General features: G+C 31.8%; 1 protein-coding gene across 3 annotated transcripts in view; it reads right to left on the reverse strand.

Moving 5' to 3' along the window:
* Positions 1–4542: 4542 nt before the first annotated feature.
* LOC134280953 (cation-dependent mannose-6-phosphate receptor-like) overlaps positions 4543–21026 on the reverse strand; it is a 47414-nt gene continuing 30930 nt past the window's right edge. For all 3 annotated transcript variants that reach the window (XM_062763417.1, XM_062763410.1, XM_062763403.1), the window contains exons 5-7: positions 20694–20830; positions 16658–16784; positions 4543–6042 (exon numbers count right to left, since the gene is read on the reverse strand). In XM_062763417.1, coding sequence (XP_062619401.1) covers positions 5923–6042; positions 16658–16784; positions 20694–20830 — 384 coding nt within the window. In that variant the 3' untranslated portion in view covers positions 4543–5922. The remainder of the gene's footprint in view (positions 6043–16657; positions 16785–20693; positions 20831–21026) is intronic.

Here is a 21026-nt window from a genome sequence, read left to right on the forward strand (position 1 = left end):
ATTGTACTTCAAAGATGGCTAACTCATTGTATTGACCGAAAAAAAAAAACAGCAATATACTATATGATTCACTGATAAAATGATACAACTCATTACTTGTTTGCATTTGATTAAGTCGTAGCCAAACACAAGAGAGAAGCAGAGTTAAAATGTAAATGAACCCTACCAGTTGTATTAATTTGAAATGTTTTTTATATCTATATTAGTTGCCATGAAAAAAAAGATATATAATGTCAGGCTCTTTTTATAGGATAGATTTTGAAAGGAATGAGAATTATCAGGGAAAACTGACAGCCGAAAAAATGTAAAAAATGTTGTTCATTTAAAGAGTAGGAGGGGGTCCCTACATCCCCTCTAACCACCCTCACTTGAAAATATTCGCTTATGTTTTGTTCACATTAGAAAAAGTCATAGTCGTTTAAATAGTTTTCCATAACAATTTGTATCAATTTGGAATTTCCCGATCTATTTTTAGATCTATGTAGAGGAAATAATACTTTATATTCACCTGGAACGTTACGTGCAAGTAAATATAACTTAGTATTTCTTCCAAATAGTTGGATCTCAGCCAGAAAGATAAAAATTATTCAATCATTCTATACTTTTGATCCAGTGTGAGACTATACTATGAATATGTAACAAATCCTACATTTTCATGATGATACAACTTGTGGTATTGCACTTCTCCATGTCAAACCTAATTACTAAGTCATATTACATTATACATCGATAATATTCATTTGTAATCAGTGTAATCATATTGTAATAATTTGTTCATGCCCCCTGAGGGCCCTTGATTGGTGAATAAACATATTATTATTATTATTATATATATAATAAATTTGTTTATTTGATGATGATTATGATGTATTTCAATGAATTTGTTGTTATCTTTTGAATATATAACTTTTAAAAGTGTTTAATCTTTTTAGTGAATATTTTTTAAAGGAATAAAATATGTATTTTGAAATTACATCAAGATATAAGATATAATTCGAAGGTTTAATTTATGTTTAATTTATTAAAATTTATCCAGAAATTGACAGGGTTTTATGTTTATCTAATAATTTAACATCAATATATTTCATCTTTGTATTAAATGTACTTCAAAAATTAAATATTTCGTCTTTTTAGTGAATATTCATGAAGAAATAAATTAAAGTTGGTGTTTATGGAACTTAAACAATAACGACGAAAAGAAAAACAAATATGTTGGTATAATCATCCACAATTCCACATTATCACCATATCTTGCATCGTGCTAGCTTTTCATTTCCTAATCAATATATAAATATAACCCTTTGATGAGGCCGATCCATAGATATATCGACTTCACAGAAAAGCATATCGACCTCGCACTTTGTGCTCGGTCGATATGCTTTTCTGTGAAGTCGATATATCTATAGATTGACCGAATTAAAGGGCTACATTTGATATATTATTTTTTACAGAGGTTGATAACAACAATTTGAAAAAAATGGGAACAAACCACAAGTTTTCTCTCTTAAACACTTAGAGACTAGAAATAAAAATAAATTAAGTTGTTTAATATAACTGTGTTAAACTTTCCTTGACAATTTTAGATTTTTACATAATTTAGAGGATTTACTAATTGAAAATACTAAAATGTACATCTTTTTGATTATGTTTTGTATCAATTTTGACAAAGATGTTCAATATGTTTTAATATCAAGTACACAATGTAGATCCTAATATTCAGGCCATTGTTACGTCTTGTGAGTTACAGAACATTACAAATTTAAATACATGTACAAGTTTAAGTACATATATATAAATTTTTTGAAACATCAAGCCATATACTGTATTAGCTATAATTGTGAAATCTTTCCAATTAATTTTTTGTTTTACAGAAAATTACCTCTATTTTAAGAAATCTCAAGTCAATATGCATTTCAGATTCTATAAATAGTAACTCAAGTCTATATGCTGTTATATACTAAATCATGTGACCAAGTTTAAGCCAATCAGAGAGCTTGGAATATATGATTAAGGTTCATAAACCCTCTGCTCACTCATATGAAATTTTTCTTTAACTTTTATGATTTTTCAAAGTAAATGTATATGCTGAATAAAATACAAACAATTAAAGCATGGCTTGCGGGGCAAAATATGACAAAAAAAACGCACTTAAACTTGACAAATTTATAAAGGAATAATAGACATTTGTGTCATTAAGAGTTATCTCTCTTATCAGAGTATCAATGTACCTTAAAATAATATTAAAAATTATAGTTTTGACTTGAGACGGCATGCTATAATCAAATTATGACCAAGAATCATTCTGATAGATATTCTGACGAGAGATCCTCCGCCTAGCACCATTGTTGATTCCTTTAATTTCTTGTCAATGTCAACATGACTTAATTGATAACTCTTTGAATGATATAACCCATTTATCTTTCCTATCAACGAGCTGATGCGAGATCCGCCGGATGTCGTTATACCTGCCTGAGTGGATTGTTTTCTCCCAGGTCCGAGTCGGCCACCCTGAGATCATACTCCATACGAAGTCAATTCTCCGGAACGACTAATTTTTTTTAAAAGATCAATAAATTAAAACAGACTACTTTAAACCCTATTAGGTTAAAAATATATATTCTTAACCACCCCACCTCCACCTCGGAAATTTCAGAATAATTACATTTCTATATAAAATTTTCAAGACAGGAGACCAATGGGCCAAAACGCTTGCCTAGGTTACTTTGGCCCCAAGTCAATTTTCTATCCAAATAAACTTATATACTTATACAAAATATTGACCACTTTAATTGTGTTCCCATCCTATACACAGGGACCATAATTTAAACAAAAAGAAGGATGCCAGCTTTATCATTAATAATTCATGATTTTGATGTTCTTGAGAATGAAGTTTTGAAGATTTTCCCCACATAACTCATATTCTTGGGACCTTAGATTCAACATCACCAGTTATATTTCACCTTCTAAAGTTTCATATTTTTTGGACCATTGATCCTTTAAAAAAAGAGATATTGAGATATTGAAATATTTTTATGTCCCTGTTATCAAACATTTTAGTTAGACGTGCCCGTCCATCTGTCTAGCTGTTTGGCTGCAAAAAGTTAGACCGTCATGCCTATTTTGATTGGTTGGAGCTATGGATTTCATATATTTTATTCCGTATAACAAAACCTTCTTTTGGACATTCGACTTAAGTGCTTTCAAATACTTCATCTTCGTATACATGAAAATACCTTTCCATCCGTATAAGAATTTTTTGCCTAAACCTTTGACCGACTTTTTATGAGCTTTAACCTTGTCCTTAACTTTTAAAGAAGAACTATGGCTGTTATATTTTACAGATGTATTCCTTATGACAAGTCATTTCTTTGGATATAATCATTTCAACCTTGACCTACTTTTTAAAAAAAATCTTATATTGATCTTGACGTACCAGTTTGACTCATTTTCAAAAACTTTATCCTTGGAGGTAACTTTTAAATGGCTAATATTTCGTCGTTCATATTTCACAAGTCTATTCATTGACACAAGTCCTTTCTTTGGGTAAAATCTTTTCACCTTGACCTGGGAGTTTGAACTGCATTTGAAAACTTTTGCCATAAGCTTTCATGGGGGCATCAGTGTTTCAATAACACATTTATTTTCATTCCCATCCATGATGGTAAGGTCATGTGTTTGAATCCAAGATGCAACAGATCTAAGTTGATAATAAAATTGGAAGCAATAGTTCCTTCATCAAGTTCTCACAACTTCGAAGTGAAAGTTGCGGGTCATTGGATGAGACCTTAAAAAATGAAGCCCTGTGTTACGGTAGGCATTGGGACAGTAAAGAACCCTGAGTGCCAAGTAATGGTCTAAATTTGAGCATGCATTTTTGTACACTAAATTCAATGTCCACTGCATTGAATTTCTATTGGATATCAATGAGTTATTCTATTTAAAATTATTAGTACAATTCTTAATTAACCTTGGACTTTCAGTAAGCCAAGGCATTCTCAATATTTTATAATTAGTGTCTGAAATTTACACAGCTTTCATTCACTGTTGAAATATACATGGGATAGAAATACCTGCAAATGTCAACAAGTGTAGCAATTATCCAATATAGGGTCTAGGAGGGCAAAGAGGTTGGGCTTAAGTCATCTCATCATTGTCAACAACAATTTAAATTTCCTGATGTTATTAATTTCTTAACCAATGAGAATCTATTCGCAATTTGACAACTTATTACGTAGCACTGAGATACTGAAAGTCCGAAGTTAACTGAGAATTGTACTATGAAAGTCTTAAATTATGTTTTCATTACTGGAAGAGTATTTTATGGAGATAAAAACATTAAATTAAAATGTAAGAAATGAAAACTATGAAATTTCCGATATGAAAAGTTAGTACATTTTAAAACTCTGCATGAGAAATACAGCGGTCTATTTGCACCAAAAACTGAAAAATTAACACAGCTTCGAGGCAGACACACTAAGTGCACCTTAATATTCAAATAGAAGCACTGTCATGGACCAAATCCAAATAAAATAATTAAAATGATACAAATCATTATTTATTATTAAATTATACATTTAAAGAATCAAGTTTTTAGACCAAAAAATACACCCATACATACACATAAAAAATATCAACTCTTTAATAAAATATAAAGATAGCACATTTCTTTACACAGCACTTACTGAATGAGTATTTACACAGAAATTTCTCACATCTTTTGTTCAAGACTTCCACTCATGGAGGAATAATTTTAAATTATTCATTTTATACAAACCACATCCAAGCGAACAGAAAATGGAGGATTAATCTATCAAAGCACCTTGTTTTCACCTGTACACATTCATTCAATTGTAAGGAATGGCGAGCGTAAGTTGTTGGAACCCAATCATGCAATGTTAAACTTAATCACTCTTTAAATATATTGAATGTATCTTACACTTTTTTTGCACTAAACTCCAAAGCACTACATAAAGGCTTATATAAAAAAAATACAATTTTGCAATCATCCAAAGTGCACTGCTGTATAGAATTCATTCAAAAATGCCACACTTAAAAATGACAATCGATAACTTAAAACAAGAAAGAACTCTAAATGTCTGCTCAAACCATATAAACATTTCAGAAATTAGTTATCTATTCCACAATCATAAAACTTTGACTTGAATCTCATGTAAAAGATTATTCATCAACACATGAAATAAATACAAAGACTGATCTTAAAATCTTCAGAATTTTTAGATTTAATTAATTGTTGAAAGTAATTTCACAAACCTCATTACATGTACATAATTTCCATACTGAGTATTTGTTTACATGTATAACTCACATTTACAATATATTTCTTAATGTGTTACAACTACTTGACCAGCCCTGCTGAAACACATTATTATGAGAATATTTATTTATGATGCATTATTTTTTTGTTATGCAGTTTTAGACTTGCAACATATTTTGTAAAATAGACAACTTATACCACACACTAAAGCTTCAACTTTGGAAAGGGATTAACTTAAATTGAAAAATAAACTATACTCAAGTATTTCACAAGGATAATTCATTTCACACAAAAATTATGGTGAAGAAAAGTTATCCTCAAATTACTGTAAAAGTGGTTATTTATCATATGGATAAAGTTTGCTTTTAATGATCCTGCATTTACAGCTACCATTTATCAAAAGCATATTTTTTTTTTTACCATAATACAAGGAAATTTAACATGGCTATAAGCTTCTGTGTAAAACCAGTGAATCCATTGAACATTTTCCCTTTATATAAATATCCACATTTACAGTTTATAATACTTGTTGATTATTATAACCATCATGCTTAACTTCTCAAATGCATTGAAAAGCTAGGAATGTGTGAAAACCTTTAACACTATACACATAAAAGATATGTGACTGCTTGGTCAGTAATTGGACATCACATGGGTAAGAGATGGTCATCTCTCTCATCATCCCCCTCCAACTGGTCATCACCGATGCCTTTATATGACCGGGACCCTGGGGGCTGCTTGGACCGACACACCAGATTGCAGCCATCCTGTGGTAGAAAGGGATTCTCTTAGGACAATTAGATCTATGTCTTGTACAGAATACACATACATATGTGTTCACTGTAAAGCAAGGCTTATAATCAACAACATTTTGTTTCAATCAACCTGTTCTTCTACAACATATTTTTTACACATGTATTAAGTACATATATGGATTTCAAACAAATATAAAACATTTTAACCAGAACTCTCTGAAAAGACAGTATCTCTACAGATCTGATTTCTACATAGCCTAGAAGTGGCGCCTAGGGCTGAAGTCATTTCTTTTCTAGTTTTACATATATATAGAGGATATTCAATGTTTTGTAGTTGAATATGGAATTTATTTCACGAGTGGGACAGGATTTTTTGATATTTTCACGAGTGCGAAGCAAAATATTAAAAAAACCTGTCTCACTCATGAAATAAATTCCATATTCAACTACAAAACATTGAATTTTCTGTTTATTACATTTCCTATGATTTTTTCCTTTACTCTGTCTTAGGCTACATGTACATGACGTCATAGTTGAGCAGTTGAGACGTCATACCTAGCCTAAATGTTGTGAGATTGAAAACGTTGTAAACAAGGATTTCAACAGCATATTTGGCGAATCTTTGGCAATTTTATTCAATGTAAGGGTGGTTTAAGGACCAAGGAGTATTTTTTACAACATTCTTTGTTATCGGAAGGAGAATCGAGTTTTACCGCACTTTTGATATTTGTCACACTGTGAAAGGATATCATTTTGATATACTTTCAAACTGTGACAGGATATCACTTTTATTCAATGGATAAATAGAGGATATTCAATGTTTTGTAGTTGAATATGGAATTTATTTCACGAGTGGGACAGGATTTTTGATATTTTCACGAGTGAAAATATAAAAAAATCCTGTCTCACTCATGAAATAAATTCCATATTCAACTACAAAACATTGAATTTTCTGTTTATTACATTTTTAAACAAAGTTCTTTGATTTTTTCCTTTGCCTCTGTCTTTTTGTAATACAATCATAGGCTCATTGTAATAATGGGTTATTTGTTATTTTAAACTGTAAATAAATTAAATATGAAATAACTTAATAAACAAACTTACTGCCATAAATAAATAAATAAATATGAATTTAAACTTAAACTCCATTTGATAATCAAATTTATTAAACTTACTTCACACACTGCATGGTAGTACTTATTTTAGATTTAGAGTTATCTTTTCTTAGTTAGAACTCTTTAATTCATTCAGGTATTTTCAGGAGAACCAGTCTAGGTCAAGCATAGTCGATTGGCTATTCTTGTTATGGGGAGTTTTTATTGGTAGGTCATTGAGGTCAAATTCCTTAGTGAGTTTTCCTTTGTTATTTTTAAATTCACTTTGAATCTAGCCATAAGCCAGAGCGCTAACTTATTATAATTGTCTGATTTACATATAGTTTGAATATACATAGTGTTGACTGGACATAAGACCTGATTACAGTAAGTTCTTTATTTTCTTTTACTAACTTTGCTTCGTTGAATGAATGAGTATGAATGAAATATAGTATTTGATGAGTTAATGAAAATGTGTAAAATCATATAGTAAATGGTTTAAATGAATATAAATCTAAAGATCTGTTTTTAAAGTTACACTGATATATGAAATATGCTTTATGATGAGATCTGACCTTAAGGAATATGTAAATATTGTATATATTGTAAGATTTAGTCAATACAACCATATGTTGTATGATATAGGTCAGATATGGTTTGGACGTGACACCCAGTTATTATTCTTAGAGGACAGCCTAGGTCCACAACTTGGTATTTATTTATATTATTACATACTTTTGAGAACTGTAAATATTTTTGGTAAATTATGTGAATTTACTTGAGTTTTTATGCATATGCTGAAATATAGAGAAATAAGAGTTATTTCCCTTTGATAAAATTCATGAAGTGATAATGAGTAAATTAATAGAAATATCAGTGTAATATAGATTTTATGCTTATGAAATAATTTGTGATAAATGTATATCTATCTTAATGTTATGAAATATTTATTATGTTTACATGTTTTGTAGGGTTGTTTATCCATCTATAATCATAACTTTAATTAACTTATTAGAAAAGGAATTAGATAAAATAGAAGAATCAGATTTTCAAAATATTGACATGAACAAAAAACGCAAAATAGAAAGAGAATTAGATGAGCTTTATGACAAAAAGTGGAAAGGTGCCTTTGTAAGATCACGATCAAAATGGATATTAGAAGGTGAAAAATGTTCAAAATTTTTTCTTAATTTAGAAAAAAGTAGACAAAAACAAAATGTCATAAAAGAATTAAAGATAAATAACAATAATATAGAGACTACGGATGACATTTTAGGCGCTATGTGTGACTTTTATGAAAATCTATACGCTTCAAATAATATATCTGACGATGGCATAGACAATTATCTATCTTCAGTTGAACTAGAAAATACACTAAGCGAAAGCGATGCTAAGTTCTGTGAACAATTTCCTTCTCTAGAAGAATGTTCTGAAGCAGTGTTTAATCTAAAACCTAACAAATCGCCCGGGTTAGATGGTCTCACAAATGAATTTTATCAATGTTTTTGGGAAGATATACAACTTCTATTTTACGAAGCATTGAAAAATATTTTTGAAAATGAACAAATGAGTTTTTCACAGAGAGTTGCAGTTATCTCTCTTTTATATAAGAAAGGCGATGAAAAAAATTTAAAAAACTATCGCCCAATCAGTTTAACTAATACTGATTATAAAATAATTGCTTTTATATTTGCAAAAAGACTGCAAAATATTATTGGAAATATACATGTAATCAATGAAAATCAATCTGCATATATCAAAGGGAGATATATTGGTGAAAATGCTAGAATGATTTTAGATATAATAGAATACTGTGAAGAAAGTAACAATGATGGGATATTGCTATTTTTAGACTTTGAAAAGGCTTTTGATTCGATAGAATGGAATTTTCTATTCAAAACTTTAGAAAAGTTTAACCTTAAAACAAACTTTTTGAAATGGATGAAAATTCTTTATAAAAATCCAGTACATGTATTTCGATTAAAAAACAATGGATGGGTATCTAAAACATGCAAGATGTCAAGGGGAATTCGACAGGGGTGTCCGATCTCAGCGATATTATTTTTATTTGTCGCTGATATTCTAGCTCTAAAAATCAAGAATAACGACCAGATTTCTGGAATAAAACTCTCAGATAGGGGTAAAGAATATAAACATGTACATCACGCAGACGATCTTACATTATTTTTAAAAAATGTGGAATCAATGAAAGAATGTCTTAAAACAATACATGAGTTCTCTAACTACGCCGGATCCAAGTTGAATATAGATAAAACTGAATGCATCTTGACAGGAGCATTGAGTCGTATCGGAGAAAAAATAGAAGGTATAAAAGTAAATACTTCATCTCTTAAATGTTTGGGCATATACATAGGTGTAAATAAAGATGAATGCTATAGAAAAAAATTGGGTTGATAAATGCGAAAATATGCAAAAACTCTTTGAATCATGGAAAAAAAGAAAACTCACAATTTTTGGCAAGACTGAAATAATAAACAGCTTAGGTATAAGTAAATTCATCTATATTGCGTCTATCTTACCTATTCCACGAGAAAACGAATTAAAAAAATAAATAAATTAATTTTCAATTTCCTTTAGGACTCCAGAGACAGGATTAAACGGAATACATTAATTGGCAAAATAGAAGAAGGGGGGATTGGAGTAGTTGACGTACTTACTAAGTTTCAAGCATTAAAAGCTGCTTGGATACCACGCCTTATAAATAATGCTGATCACAACTCTTTGCACTCTCACCTTGAGAATTTATTAGAGACATATAATGTAAATTTTGAATATATATTAAAAACCAATAGCAGTGGTCTAAACGACTGACCCATATAAAAGATTACCATTGTTTTATAAAGAAATTTTTATTTATTTTAATCAATGTAAAAAACTTCCTGACTTAAAGAAGATGAATATAAATGAAATTCTACAAGAACCAATATGGAATAATAGACTCTTTTTATTTAAGGGGAAAACGATATTCTTTAAACACTGGGTTAAAAATATAAAATATGTAAAAGACCTGTTTTCAGATGCTGGTTTTAAAACTATCGGAAATATAGGAGAAGAAATTCAAAAAAAGTCAAATATATTGTGTGAATATAAAATAATCTACTCTGTTTTTAAATATATTAGAGAGAAAAATGGATATCAACAATATAGATTTATTAATATAAAGAACAAAAGATATTTTAATTTTCATGGAAACTATTGTAAGATTGAAAATAAGAAGTGTCATTTTTTTTATAATGTCCTTTTGAGTAAGAAATTTTCTCCGCCAAAACATCAGCGTTTACTTGGAGAAACATTCAATGTTAATCAAGAAATGTGGAAATCTATTTATCAACAAAAGATTAAATTAGCTGTAGATAAAAACATTGCAGATTTCAATTACAAATTACTACACAATTTACTTTGTTGTAAAAACTTTATGGTAAAATGGAAAAAAGAAATCTCAGATAAGTGTTCTATCTGTTCTGTTGTAGAAGACATGCAACATCTTATTTTTGAATGTAGAAATGTTAAATATATCTGGGATCTAGCTTCCACTGTGTTGAAAATTAAAATTCAATGGAAAGACATTATTATTGGTTTTTACTTAGAATGTAATAAGAAAACATATTTTTTGAATAATTTCATTTCCTTTATTGCATTAAAGATATATAAATACAAAATGTTCTGTAGAATAGAAAATCTTGATGAAACTGAATATAATATTTTACGTACATCATATAAAAAAATCCACAGTATTTTGGGGCAAAGTAATTAAATGTTGTAATTATTCACTTAATGTTGATATCATTGATAAGTTTACAAAATTACTGTAAATTGTATTTGTATGTAAATACACATATGTATATCAATAATACATTTAAAATTTAGTTTAATAAGTTTAATAATTCCCGCTACTAGCGGTTTCAGTCCCCCTAGTAGTGCTGCTGAAGGGGAACCCAAGGACTGAGCGAGTGTATGTGATCTCCCCTTTAGACAGCAATGGGAATGTGTATTCATATACTCCTCTTATCTTTTGATTGTAAAATTAATATAATAATGTTTTCAATTACTTACCGTATATACTCGTCTATAAGTCGGTATTTTGGGAGTTAAATTTTAGTTCAAAAGTCTATGTCCGACTTATAGGCGAGTCATAAAAAGACAGGTATTTTTCTAGTCGGCAAATCATAGTATTCTATAATCATTTTCAACAGCTATCGTTACACAAGGTATGGATACATTATATTATTTATGTATTATAAGATTATACATAATATATATCAGTTTTAATCTTAAGAGGGCAGTATTTATCTTTTACGATTTAAAGTTAAACTTCATTTCTTAAAAAATTAATTAAAAATTAGGGTAAAACATCATAGCATATATATAGAAATTGTCATCTGATTCTTGCGAAAAATGGTACCGACTTATAAGCGGGTCAATGGCAAATCCCTTCCAAATAACTTAAAAAAATACAACCGACTTATAGGCGGACCGACTTATAGGCGAGTATATACGGTATATTTTAGATATATAAAAAACCTTTCTTTTATAAACATTATATGTTTAAAAAAAAACCAATATAACTATTATTACTTATGTACGCTGTCTGTCTTACAATATTAATAATCATCCTGCGAGGTGATATAGAATTAATTTTTGTAATTGTATTTAGATGGAGTTTAGTCAGGGCCCCATCCCTGGCAACTGCCATAAATATTTGAGTAGGGAATTCTTATGTTATAGCATAGGTCTGGGAAATAAAATTTATATATATAAAAAAAAAAAAAAAAAAAAAAAAACTTTCACAAATTAAAAGAACCCACATCATCAACTGAGTTTTCGTCTAATTATTTGGGAAACCCGGTTACAAAATTTGGCGCCCAACGATGGATGTTTGAATATCCCGCCGAAAGATGACGTCACAGCCCATACCGGAAGTTGCCGGAAGTTACCTTTATAAACATTAGGCCTGTAACAGTGTTGTGATTGTGTTATATCATTCATTGGACTAAAGTGGATGGTTCCATGGACATACAATATAAGACTTCGCTACCAGACTACGTGTGGTAAGAAAGCAGAGACAAACATTGCAATTGAATAAATATTTGACCTATTTATTATCAATTGTTGGCATATAAACCACGTGGTTATCCGAACAGCTGATTTTTCATTTTTACTATGAACAGCTGTTTGTAGTTGGTATTTGAGCACTCACATTTACAATCACATTGTTTATTATTTTGTTTTCAATTATTCCAGGCCTGTGTGTGTTTATTTAATACTCTATCATGTCTTTTTCATAGATTTTTTTTTTACAATGCTATAAAATCAGAAGTTGGTGAAAGTGAAAGTAGAGTGGAAGGAAGAGTAGTAGATAAATAATACCTATCTTCTCCATTGACCTTGACCTTTACATTACAGAACAGGCAGTTGTACAGTTGTTGGTAAGCAATGTCAGACAAAAAGTACGAAAATGTTTTTATCAATTTGATTGCTGATATCATGAAGACGTAAAATGCAATCATTATTTTAATCACGTTTTTAAATTTCAGAACGAAATGACGGGGACGTCATTTTTTCAACAGGAGGGAGTTTGTAATAATGGGTTATTTGTTATTTTAAACTGTAAATAAATTAAATATGAAATAACTTAATAAACAAACTTACTGCCATAAATAAATAAATAAATATGAATTTAAACTTAAACTCCATTTGATAATCAAATTTATTAAACTTACTTCACACACTGCATGGTAGTACTTATTTTAGATTTAGAGTTATCTTTTCTTAGTTAGAACTCTTTAATTCATTCAGGTATTTTCAGGAGAACCAGTCTAGGTCAAGCATAGTCGATTGGCTATTCTTGTTATGGGGAGTTTTTATTGGTAGGTCATTGAGGTCAAATTCCTTAGTGAGTTTTCCTTTGTTATTTTTAAATTCACTTTGAATCTAGCCATAAGCCAGAGCGCTAACTTATTATAATTGTCTGATTTACATATAGTTTGAATATACATAGTGTTGACTGGACATAAGACCTGATTACAGTAAGTTCTTTATTTTCTTTTACTAACACTTTGCTTCGTTGAATGAATGAGTATGAATGAAATATAGTATTTGATGAGTTAATGAAAATGTGTAAAATCATATAGTAAATGGTTTAAATGAATATAAATCTAAAGATCTGTTTTTAAAGTTACACTGATATATGAAATATGCTTTATGATGAGATCTGACCTTAAGGAATATGTAAATATTGTATATATTGTAAGATTTAGTCAATACAACCATATGTTGTATGATATAGGTCAGATATGGTTTGGACGTGACACCCAGTTATTATTCTTAGAGGACAGCCTAGGTCCACAACTTGGTATTTATTTATATTATTACATACTTTTGAGAACTGTAAATATTTTTGGTAAATTATGTGAATTTACTTGAGTTTTTATGCATATGCTGAAATATAGAGAAATAAGAGTTATTTCCCTTTGATAAAATTCATGAAGTGATAATGAGTAAATTAATAGAAATATCAGTGTAATATAGATTTTATGCTTATGAAATAATTTGTGATAAATGTATATCTATGTTAATGTTATGAAATATTTATTATGTTTACATGTTTTGTAGGGTTGTTTATCCATCTATAATCATAACTTTCACAAATTAAAAGAACCCACATCATCAACTGAGTTTTCGTCATAGTTGAGCAGTTGAGACGTCATAGCTAAGTGAGGTGAAAACAATGTAAACATGAATTTGGCAACATATTTTTGGTAATTTTGACAGTTTTATTCGCTGTCAGAATGGTTTATTTATTTCCTTCTATCTTATATTATGTCAAATTAAGGAAGATTTTTTTTACAGCAATCTTCGTTATGGGAAGGGAAATCAAGAGTTTTCCCGCATTTCTGATATTTGTCACACTGTGACAGGATATCATTTTGATATCCTTTCACACCGTGACAGGATATCATTTTTATTCAATGAATAAATTACAGTATTTCACGGGTAAAAATGTAATAAATTACAGTATTTCACTGTTGAAAATATAATAAATGATTTTATAAATGTTTTCAAAACTTTTATCAAGTTTTATTCAAGAAAGACTAAAAGTTTTGAAGGTTTAGAGAGAACAAAACTACAGGAAGAGTTCTAACTTCAATAATACATGTAGTTTTAAGCATATCATTATGAAAACAAGAGGCCCATGGGCCTTATAGGTCACCTGAGTATCATGTGACAACTTTCCAACAATTGAATTTGATTTATGTTTTAAACTAGAGTCCATGAAATTCACAATTTTGAAAGAGGCACCATTGCTTATCATAATTATACACTCAGCATGCTTATTTTGGTTACTTAATACCCAGAAGTAGATCAGAGTAACAAAGAGAAAATGCATTTCCACTTTTAGTGAATTTCAGGGCCCCTGGGTCAGGGCTTCTTGTGTTAGGGCGGGTCCACAGTCGAGCTCCCCATTCCACAAGAACCACTGACCCTGGGGCCACATCTTTCAAAATTTTCGAATTTTTTTTTAATTTTATTTCATCATGCTGTTGATTAATACCAAAGTGCAGATTTCAAAGTATTAAATTATTTCAGACTATGTTACCACCCCCCCCCCCAAGAACCTCTTCTGTCCCAGGGGCCAGGAAATTAACCATTTTTGGAAGAAGCAGGTTTTTTGTCAGAAATATATACTAAGATCATTGGCATTATACCCAACAACAAAGGAAAAGATTTTTCAAAGAATTCAAGCATTTTCACTGTATAAACATTAGAGCCCCGCCCTAACACAAGAAGCCCTAACCCAGGGACCCTGAAATTCAAAATCCTTCCTCCTCATACCTACATGTATGTACATAGTTCATTGATTTAAAAATACTCAGGTGCAGAAAAGAAGAGTTTTAAAGAATTTATGCACTTTCATTATACAGTAAAACTTGTTTAGTACGAACTCGGATATAGTGAATTTACAGATAAAGCGAAGTTTTACTGGGTCCCCGGCAAAATTCTTTACAAATCCTTGTAAAATTTTACGGTTATAATGAACTCTGATATAACGAATTTACGGATATAGCGAACTGATTTTGAGTCCCGTTGAGGTTTAATATAATGAAATTTACATCTTTTATAACAAACTTTCAAAGATTATAAAAAAATGATAAATTTAACTTACTTTATTTCCTTTAAGTATTTGTATATAAAATTCAATTCATAAGAAAAACTTAGTTATCGAAGATATGTTTTGTAATGTTTGCTTCACTAACATATTTGGTAGTAATACTTGAAAGAGAACATGCATAATGCGAATTCGCTATATATGGTTATACGAATTCGTTATACGGATATAACGAATTACGGATATAGCGAATAAAATTTACAGGTCCCCAGGACTTTGCTATAACCGAGTTTTACTGTATAATCAATAAAGCCCTGCCCTTACGCCAGAACTCCCAACCCATAAATTCACAATTTTGGAAGAGGTAGCCTTATTCAACATAACTATGTACTTGGTTACTTTATTTAATACTCAGGAGCAAAGAAGAAGATTTTCAAAGAAATAATTCATTTTTTACTATATAATCTATATCACCCGACCCTAACACTAGAACCCCTGACCCTGGGGTCATGAAATTCACAATTTTGGAAGAGGCAGCCTTATTCAACACAACTATGCACTTGGTTAGTTTATTTAATGCCCATGAACAGAGAAGAAGAATTTCAAAGAATTTTTGCATTTTCACTATATAATCTATATAGCCCCACCCTACCACTAGAACCACTGACCCTGGGGCTATTAAATTCACAATTTGAGAAGAGGCAGTCTTATTCAGCATAACTATGCACTTGGTTAGTTTATTTAATGCCCACAAAGAGAAAAGAAGAATTTCAAAAAATTTATGCATTTTCACTATATAATCTATATAGCCCCGCCCTGGCACTAGAACCCCTGACCCTGGGGCCATGCAATTCACAATTTTGGAAAAGATGGTCATTTTCAACTTACCTGTGCACTTGGTTAGTTTATTTAATGCAGAAGAATGCATTTTCACTATACAACCTGTTTAGCCCCGCCCTATTACTAGAACCCCTGACCCCAGGGCCATGAATTTCACAATTTTGGTAGAGGACTCAATGCTGATTACAATCATGCCAACAGTTTGACTGTTTGATGTCCCGGAGTAAAGAAGAAGATTTTTAAAGATTGCACTAATTTTAGTGGTTTTTGCCCCACCCCCCAAGCCCCAGGGGGGCAGGGACCATGAAATTCACAATTTTTGTTCCCCTTCACCCATAGATGCTATATGCCATATTTGGTTGAAATTGGTTTAGTGGTTTCAGAGAAGAAGCTAAAAATGTTCAAATGTTAACGCACGACGACGGACGAAAACAGATAGCAATAGGTCACCTGAGTTTACTCAGGTGACCTAAAAATATATAGACAGACAGACAAACAGAGAGTGAGAAGAAGGATTCTTTCTTTCTTGTATTTTAAATGCAGAGCTGAAAACTTGAGCACTTACAGCTTGAAGATTTCCAAAGTCCTGCCAGAATTCATAATTAGGGCACTGTTCTTTTCCTTTGGCATGAAGAACAAACCTCATGTATGCACATCCCAAAACGAGATACAATGACACAACACAGAGAAACCTGTCAACAAAAAGAGATCCACTCTCAATAAATAACTGCTTTACTTCATATTAAAAAAATCCCTTCCTCAAGATTTTATAGCTTTAAACTGCATGAACGCAATGGAGGATGTACTATTGGCTAAAATTATATCTCATGAACACTATACACTGGGAATTTTCAATACTGATGCAAATATGAATGTGAAGTATTTATGACATGATTACGTCTTACTACAGTTTTTCTGATTGTCATTAAGAAATTTTTTCCCTTAATTCTAAGAAGAGAAAAAATCAACTTTCAATTGGGAATGGGTCCTTTGATTTACATGAAATGGATATGTATTTCCTGCATTTAGTCACTGCTATTTAGGGTATGAACCCCCCTCCCTTTTTTCATGTATTTTATTCATTACATTATTGGTAATGCAACCCCTTTGTCTCTCTTGGCTGTTTTTCAAAATCTCCCTTTTATTTAAATAATGACAAGAATGGTGAAACAACTGTAATACTAAGGCTGACAGTACAACAGTACATACTAACAATATAAGAATGCTGCCCACAAAAGGTATGACAGTACTCACACAATGATAACAATGGTACCCACACTAATGCTGACAGTACTTACACAATGATAACAATGGTGCCCACACTAATACTGACAGTACTTACACAATGATAACAATGGTACCCACACTAATACTGACAGTACTTACACAATGATAACAATGGTACCCACACTAATACTGACAGTACTTACACAATGATAACAATGGTATCCACACTAAGACTGACAGTACTTACACAATGATAACAATGGTACCCACACTAATGCTGACAGTACTTACACAATGATAACAATGGTACCCACACTAATGCTGACAGTACTTACACAATGATAACAATGGTACCCACACTAATACTGACAGTACTTACACAATGATTACAATGGTATCCACACTAATACTGACAGTACTTACACAAATAAGAATGGTACCCACACTAAGACTGACAGTACTTACACAATGATAAGAATGGTGCCCACACTAATACTGACAGTACTTACATAATGATAACAATGGTGCCCACACTAAGACTGACAGTACTTACATAATGACAAGAATGGTGCCCACACTAAGACTGACAGTACTTACATAATGACAAGAATGGTGCCCACACTAATACTGACAGTACTTACACAATGATAACAATGGTATCCACACTAATACTGACAGTACTTACACAATGATAACAAAGGTATCCACACTAATACTGACAGTACTTACACAATGATAACAATGGTACCCACACTAATGCTGACAGTACTTACACAATGATAACAATGGTACCCACACTAATACTGACAGTACTTACACAATGATAACAATGGTGCCCACACTAATACTGACAGTACTTACACAATGATAAGAATGGTACCCACACTAATACTGACAGTACTTACACAATGATAACAATGGTACCCACACTAAGACTGACAGTACTTACACAATGATAACAATGGTGCCCACACTAATGCTGACAGTACTTACACAATGATAACAATGGTACCCACACTAATGCTGACAGTACTTACACAATGATAACAATGGTACCCACACTAATGCTGACAGTACTTACACAATGATAACAATGGTACCCACACTAATGCTGACAGTACTTACACAATGATAACAATGGTATCCACACTAATACTGACAGTACTTACATAATGATAACAATGGTATCCACACTAATACTGACAGTACTTACATAATGATAAGAATGGTACCCACACTAATACTGACAGTACTTACACAATGATAACAATGGTACCCACACTAATACTGACAGTACTTACACAATGATAACAATGGTACCCACACTAAGACTGACAGTACTTACACAATGATAACAATGGTACCCACACTAATGCTGACAGTACTTACACAATGATAACAATGGTGCCCACACTAATGCTGACAGTACTTACACAATGATAACAATGGTACCCACACTAATGCTGACAGTACTTACACAATGATAACAATGGTACCCACACTAATGCTGACAGTACTTACACAATGATAACAATGGTACCCACACTAATACTGACAGTACTTACACAATGATAACAATGGTACCCACACTAATGCTGACAGTACTTACACAATGATAACAATGGTACCCACACTAATGCTGACAGTACTTACACAATGATAACAATGGTACCCACACTAATGCTGACAGTACTTACACAATGATAACAATGGTACCCACACTAATGCTGACAGTACTTACACAATGATAAGAATGGTGCCCACACTAAGGCTGACAGTACTTACACAATGATAACAATGGTGCCTACACTAATGCTGACAGTACTTACACAATGTTAAGAATAGTGCCCACACTAAGGCTGACAGTACTTACACAATGATAACAATGGTGCCTACACTAATGCTGACAGTACTTACACAATGATAACAATGGTGCCCACACTAAGCCCACACTGACAGTACTTACACAATGATAACAATGGTGCCTACACTAATGCTGACAGTACTTACACAATGTTAAGAATAGTGCCCACACTAATACTGACAGTACTTACACAGTGATAAGAATGGTGCCCACACTAATACTGACAGTACTTACACAATGATAACAATGGTACCCACACTAATGCTGACAGTACTTACAAAATGATAACAATGGTACCCACACTAATACTGACAGTACTTACACAATGATAACAATGGTACCCACACTAATGCTGACAGTACTTACACAATGATAACAATGGTACCCACACTAATGCTGACAGTACTTACACAATGATAACAATGGTACCCACACTAATGCTGACAGTACTTACACAATGATAACAATGGTACCCACACTAATGCTGACAGTACTTACACAATGATAACAATGGTACCCACACTAATGCTGACAGGACTTACACAATGTTAAGAATAGTGCCCACACTAATGCTGACAGTACTTACACAATGTTAAGAATAGTGCCCACACTAAGGCTGACAGTACTTACACAATGATAACAATGGTGCCCACACTAATGCTGACAGTACTTACACAATGATAACAATGGTACCCACACTAATGCTGACAGTACTTACACAATGATAACAATAGTACCCACACTAATGCTGACAGTACTTACACAATGATAACAATGGTACCCACACTAATGCTGACAGTACTTACACAATGTTAAGAATAGTGCCCACACTAATGCTGACAGTACTTACACAATGATAACAATGGTACCCACACTAATGCTGACAGTACTTACACAATGATAAGAATGGTGCCCACACTAAGACATACAGTACTTACAAAATGATAACAATGGTACCCACACTAATGCTGACAGTACTTACACAATGATAACAATGGTACCCACACTAATGCTGACAGTACTTACACAATGATAACAATGGTACCCACACTAATACTGACAGTACTTACACAATGATAACAATGGTACCCACACTAATGCTGACAGTACTTACACAGTGATAAGAATGGTGCCCACTCTAAGGCTGACAGTACTTACACAATGACAACAATGGTACCCACACTAATGCTGACAGTACTTACACAATGATAACAATGGTACCCACACTAATGCTGACAGTACTTACACAATGATAACAATGGTACCCACACTAAGGCTGACAGTACTTACACAATGATAACAATGGTGCCTACACTAATGCTGACAGTACTTACACAATGATAACAATGGTACCCACACTAATGCTGACAGTACTTACACAATGATTACAATGGTATCCACACTAATGCTGACAGTACTTACACAATGATAACAATGGTACCCACACTAAGACTGACAGTACTTACACAATGACAACAATGGTGCCCACACTAATGCTGACAGTACTTACACAATGATAAGAATGGTGCCCACACTGAGGCTGACGGTGATTATTTCGGGGCACACCACGCTGGTTTTCATCTCAAATAAATAGAAACAATCCTGAGTTTTGTTGTTCTCTTCCTCTAAAACAATCAGATCCTCTTCCTAAAAAACAAAGAAATGCAGTGAATAAAGTTGTACATGACAATTGCAGGGAACAATAAAATATTGTTTTACTTAAAGACATCACATCTTTTTCTTTATGTTTAACACATGCTTTAACACTAAGAAAGTTACAGGGATTGGGAATGCAGCTCATATTGCTTTAAAATTTGCTAAATTTTAAAATTATGATAAATTT

Source organism: Saccostrea cucullata, unplaced genomic scaffold, assembly GCF_032062105.1.
Source record: "Saccostrea cucullata isolate Sc308-1 unplaced genomic scaffold, CSIRO_AGI_Scuc_v1 ctg105, whole genome shotgun sequence".
Taxonomy (NCBI): Eukaryota; Metazoa; Mollusca; class Bivalvia; order Ostreida; family Ostreidae; genus Saccostrea; species Saccostrea cuccullata.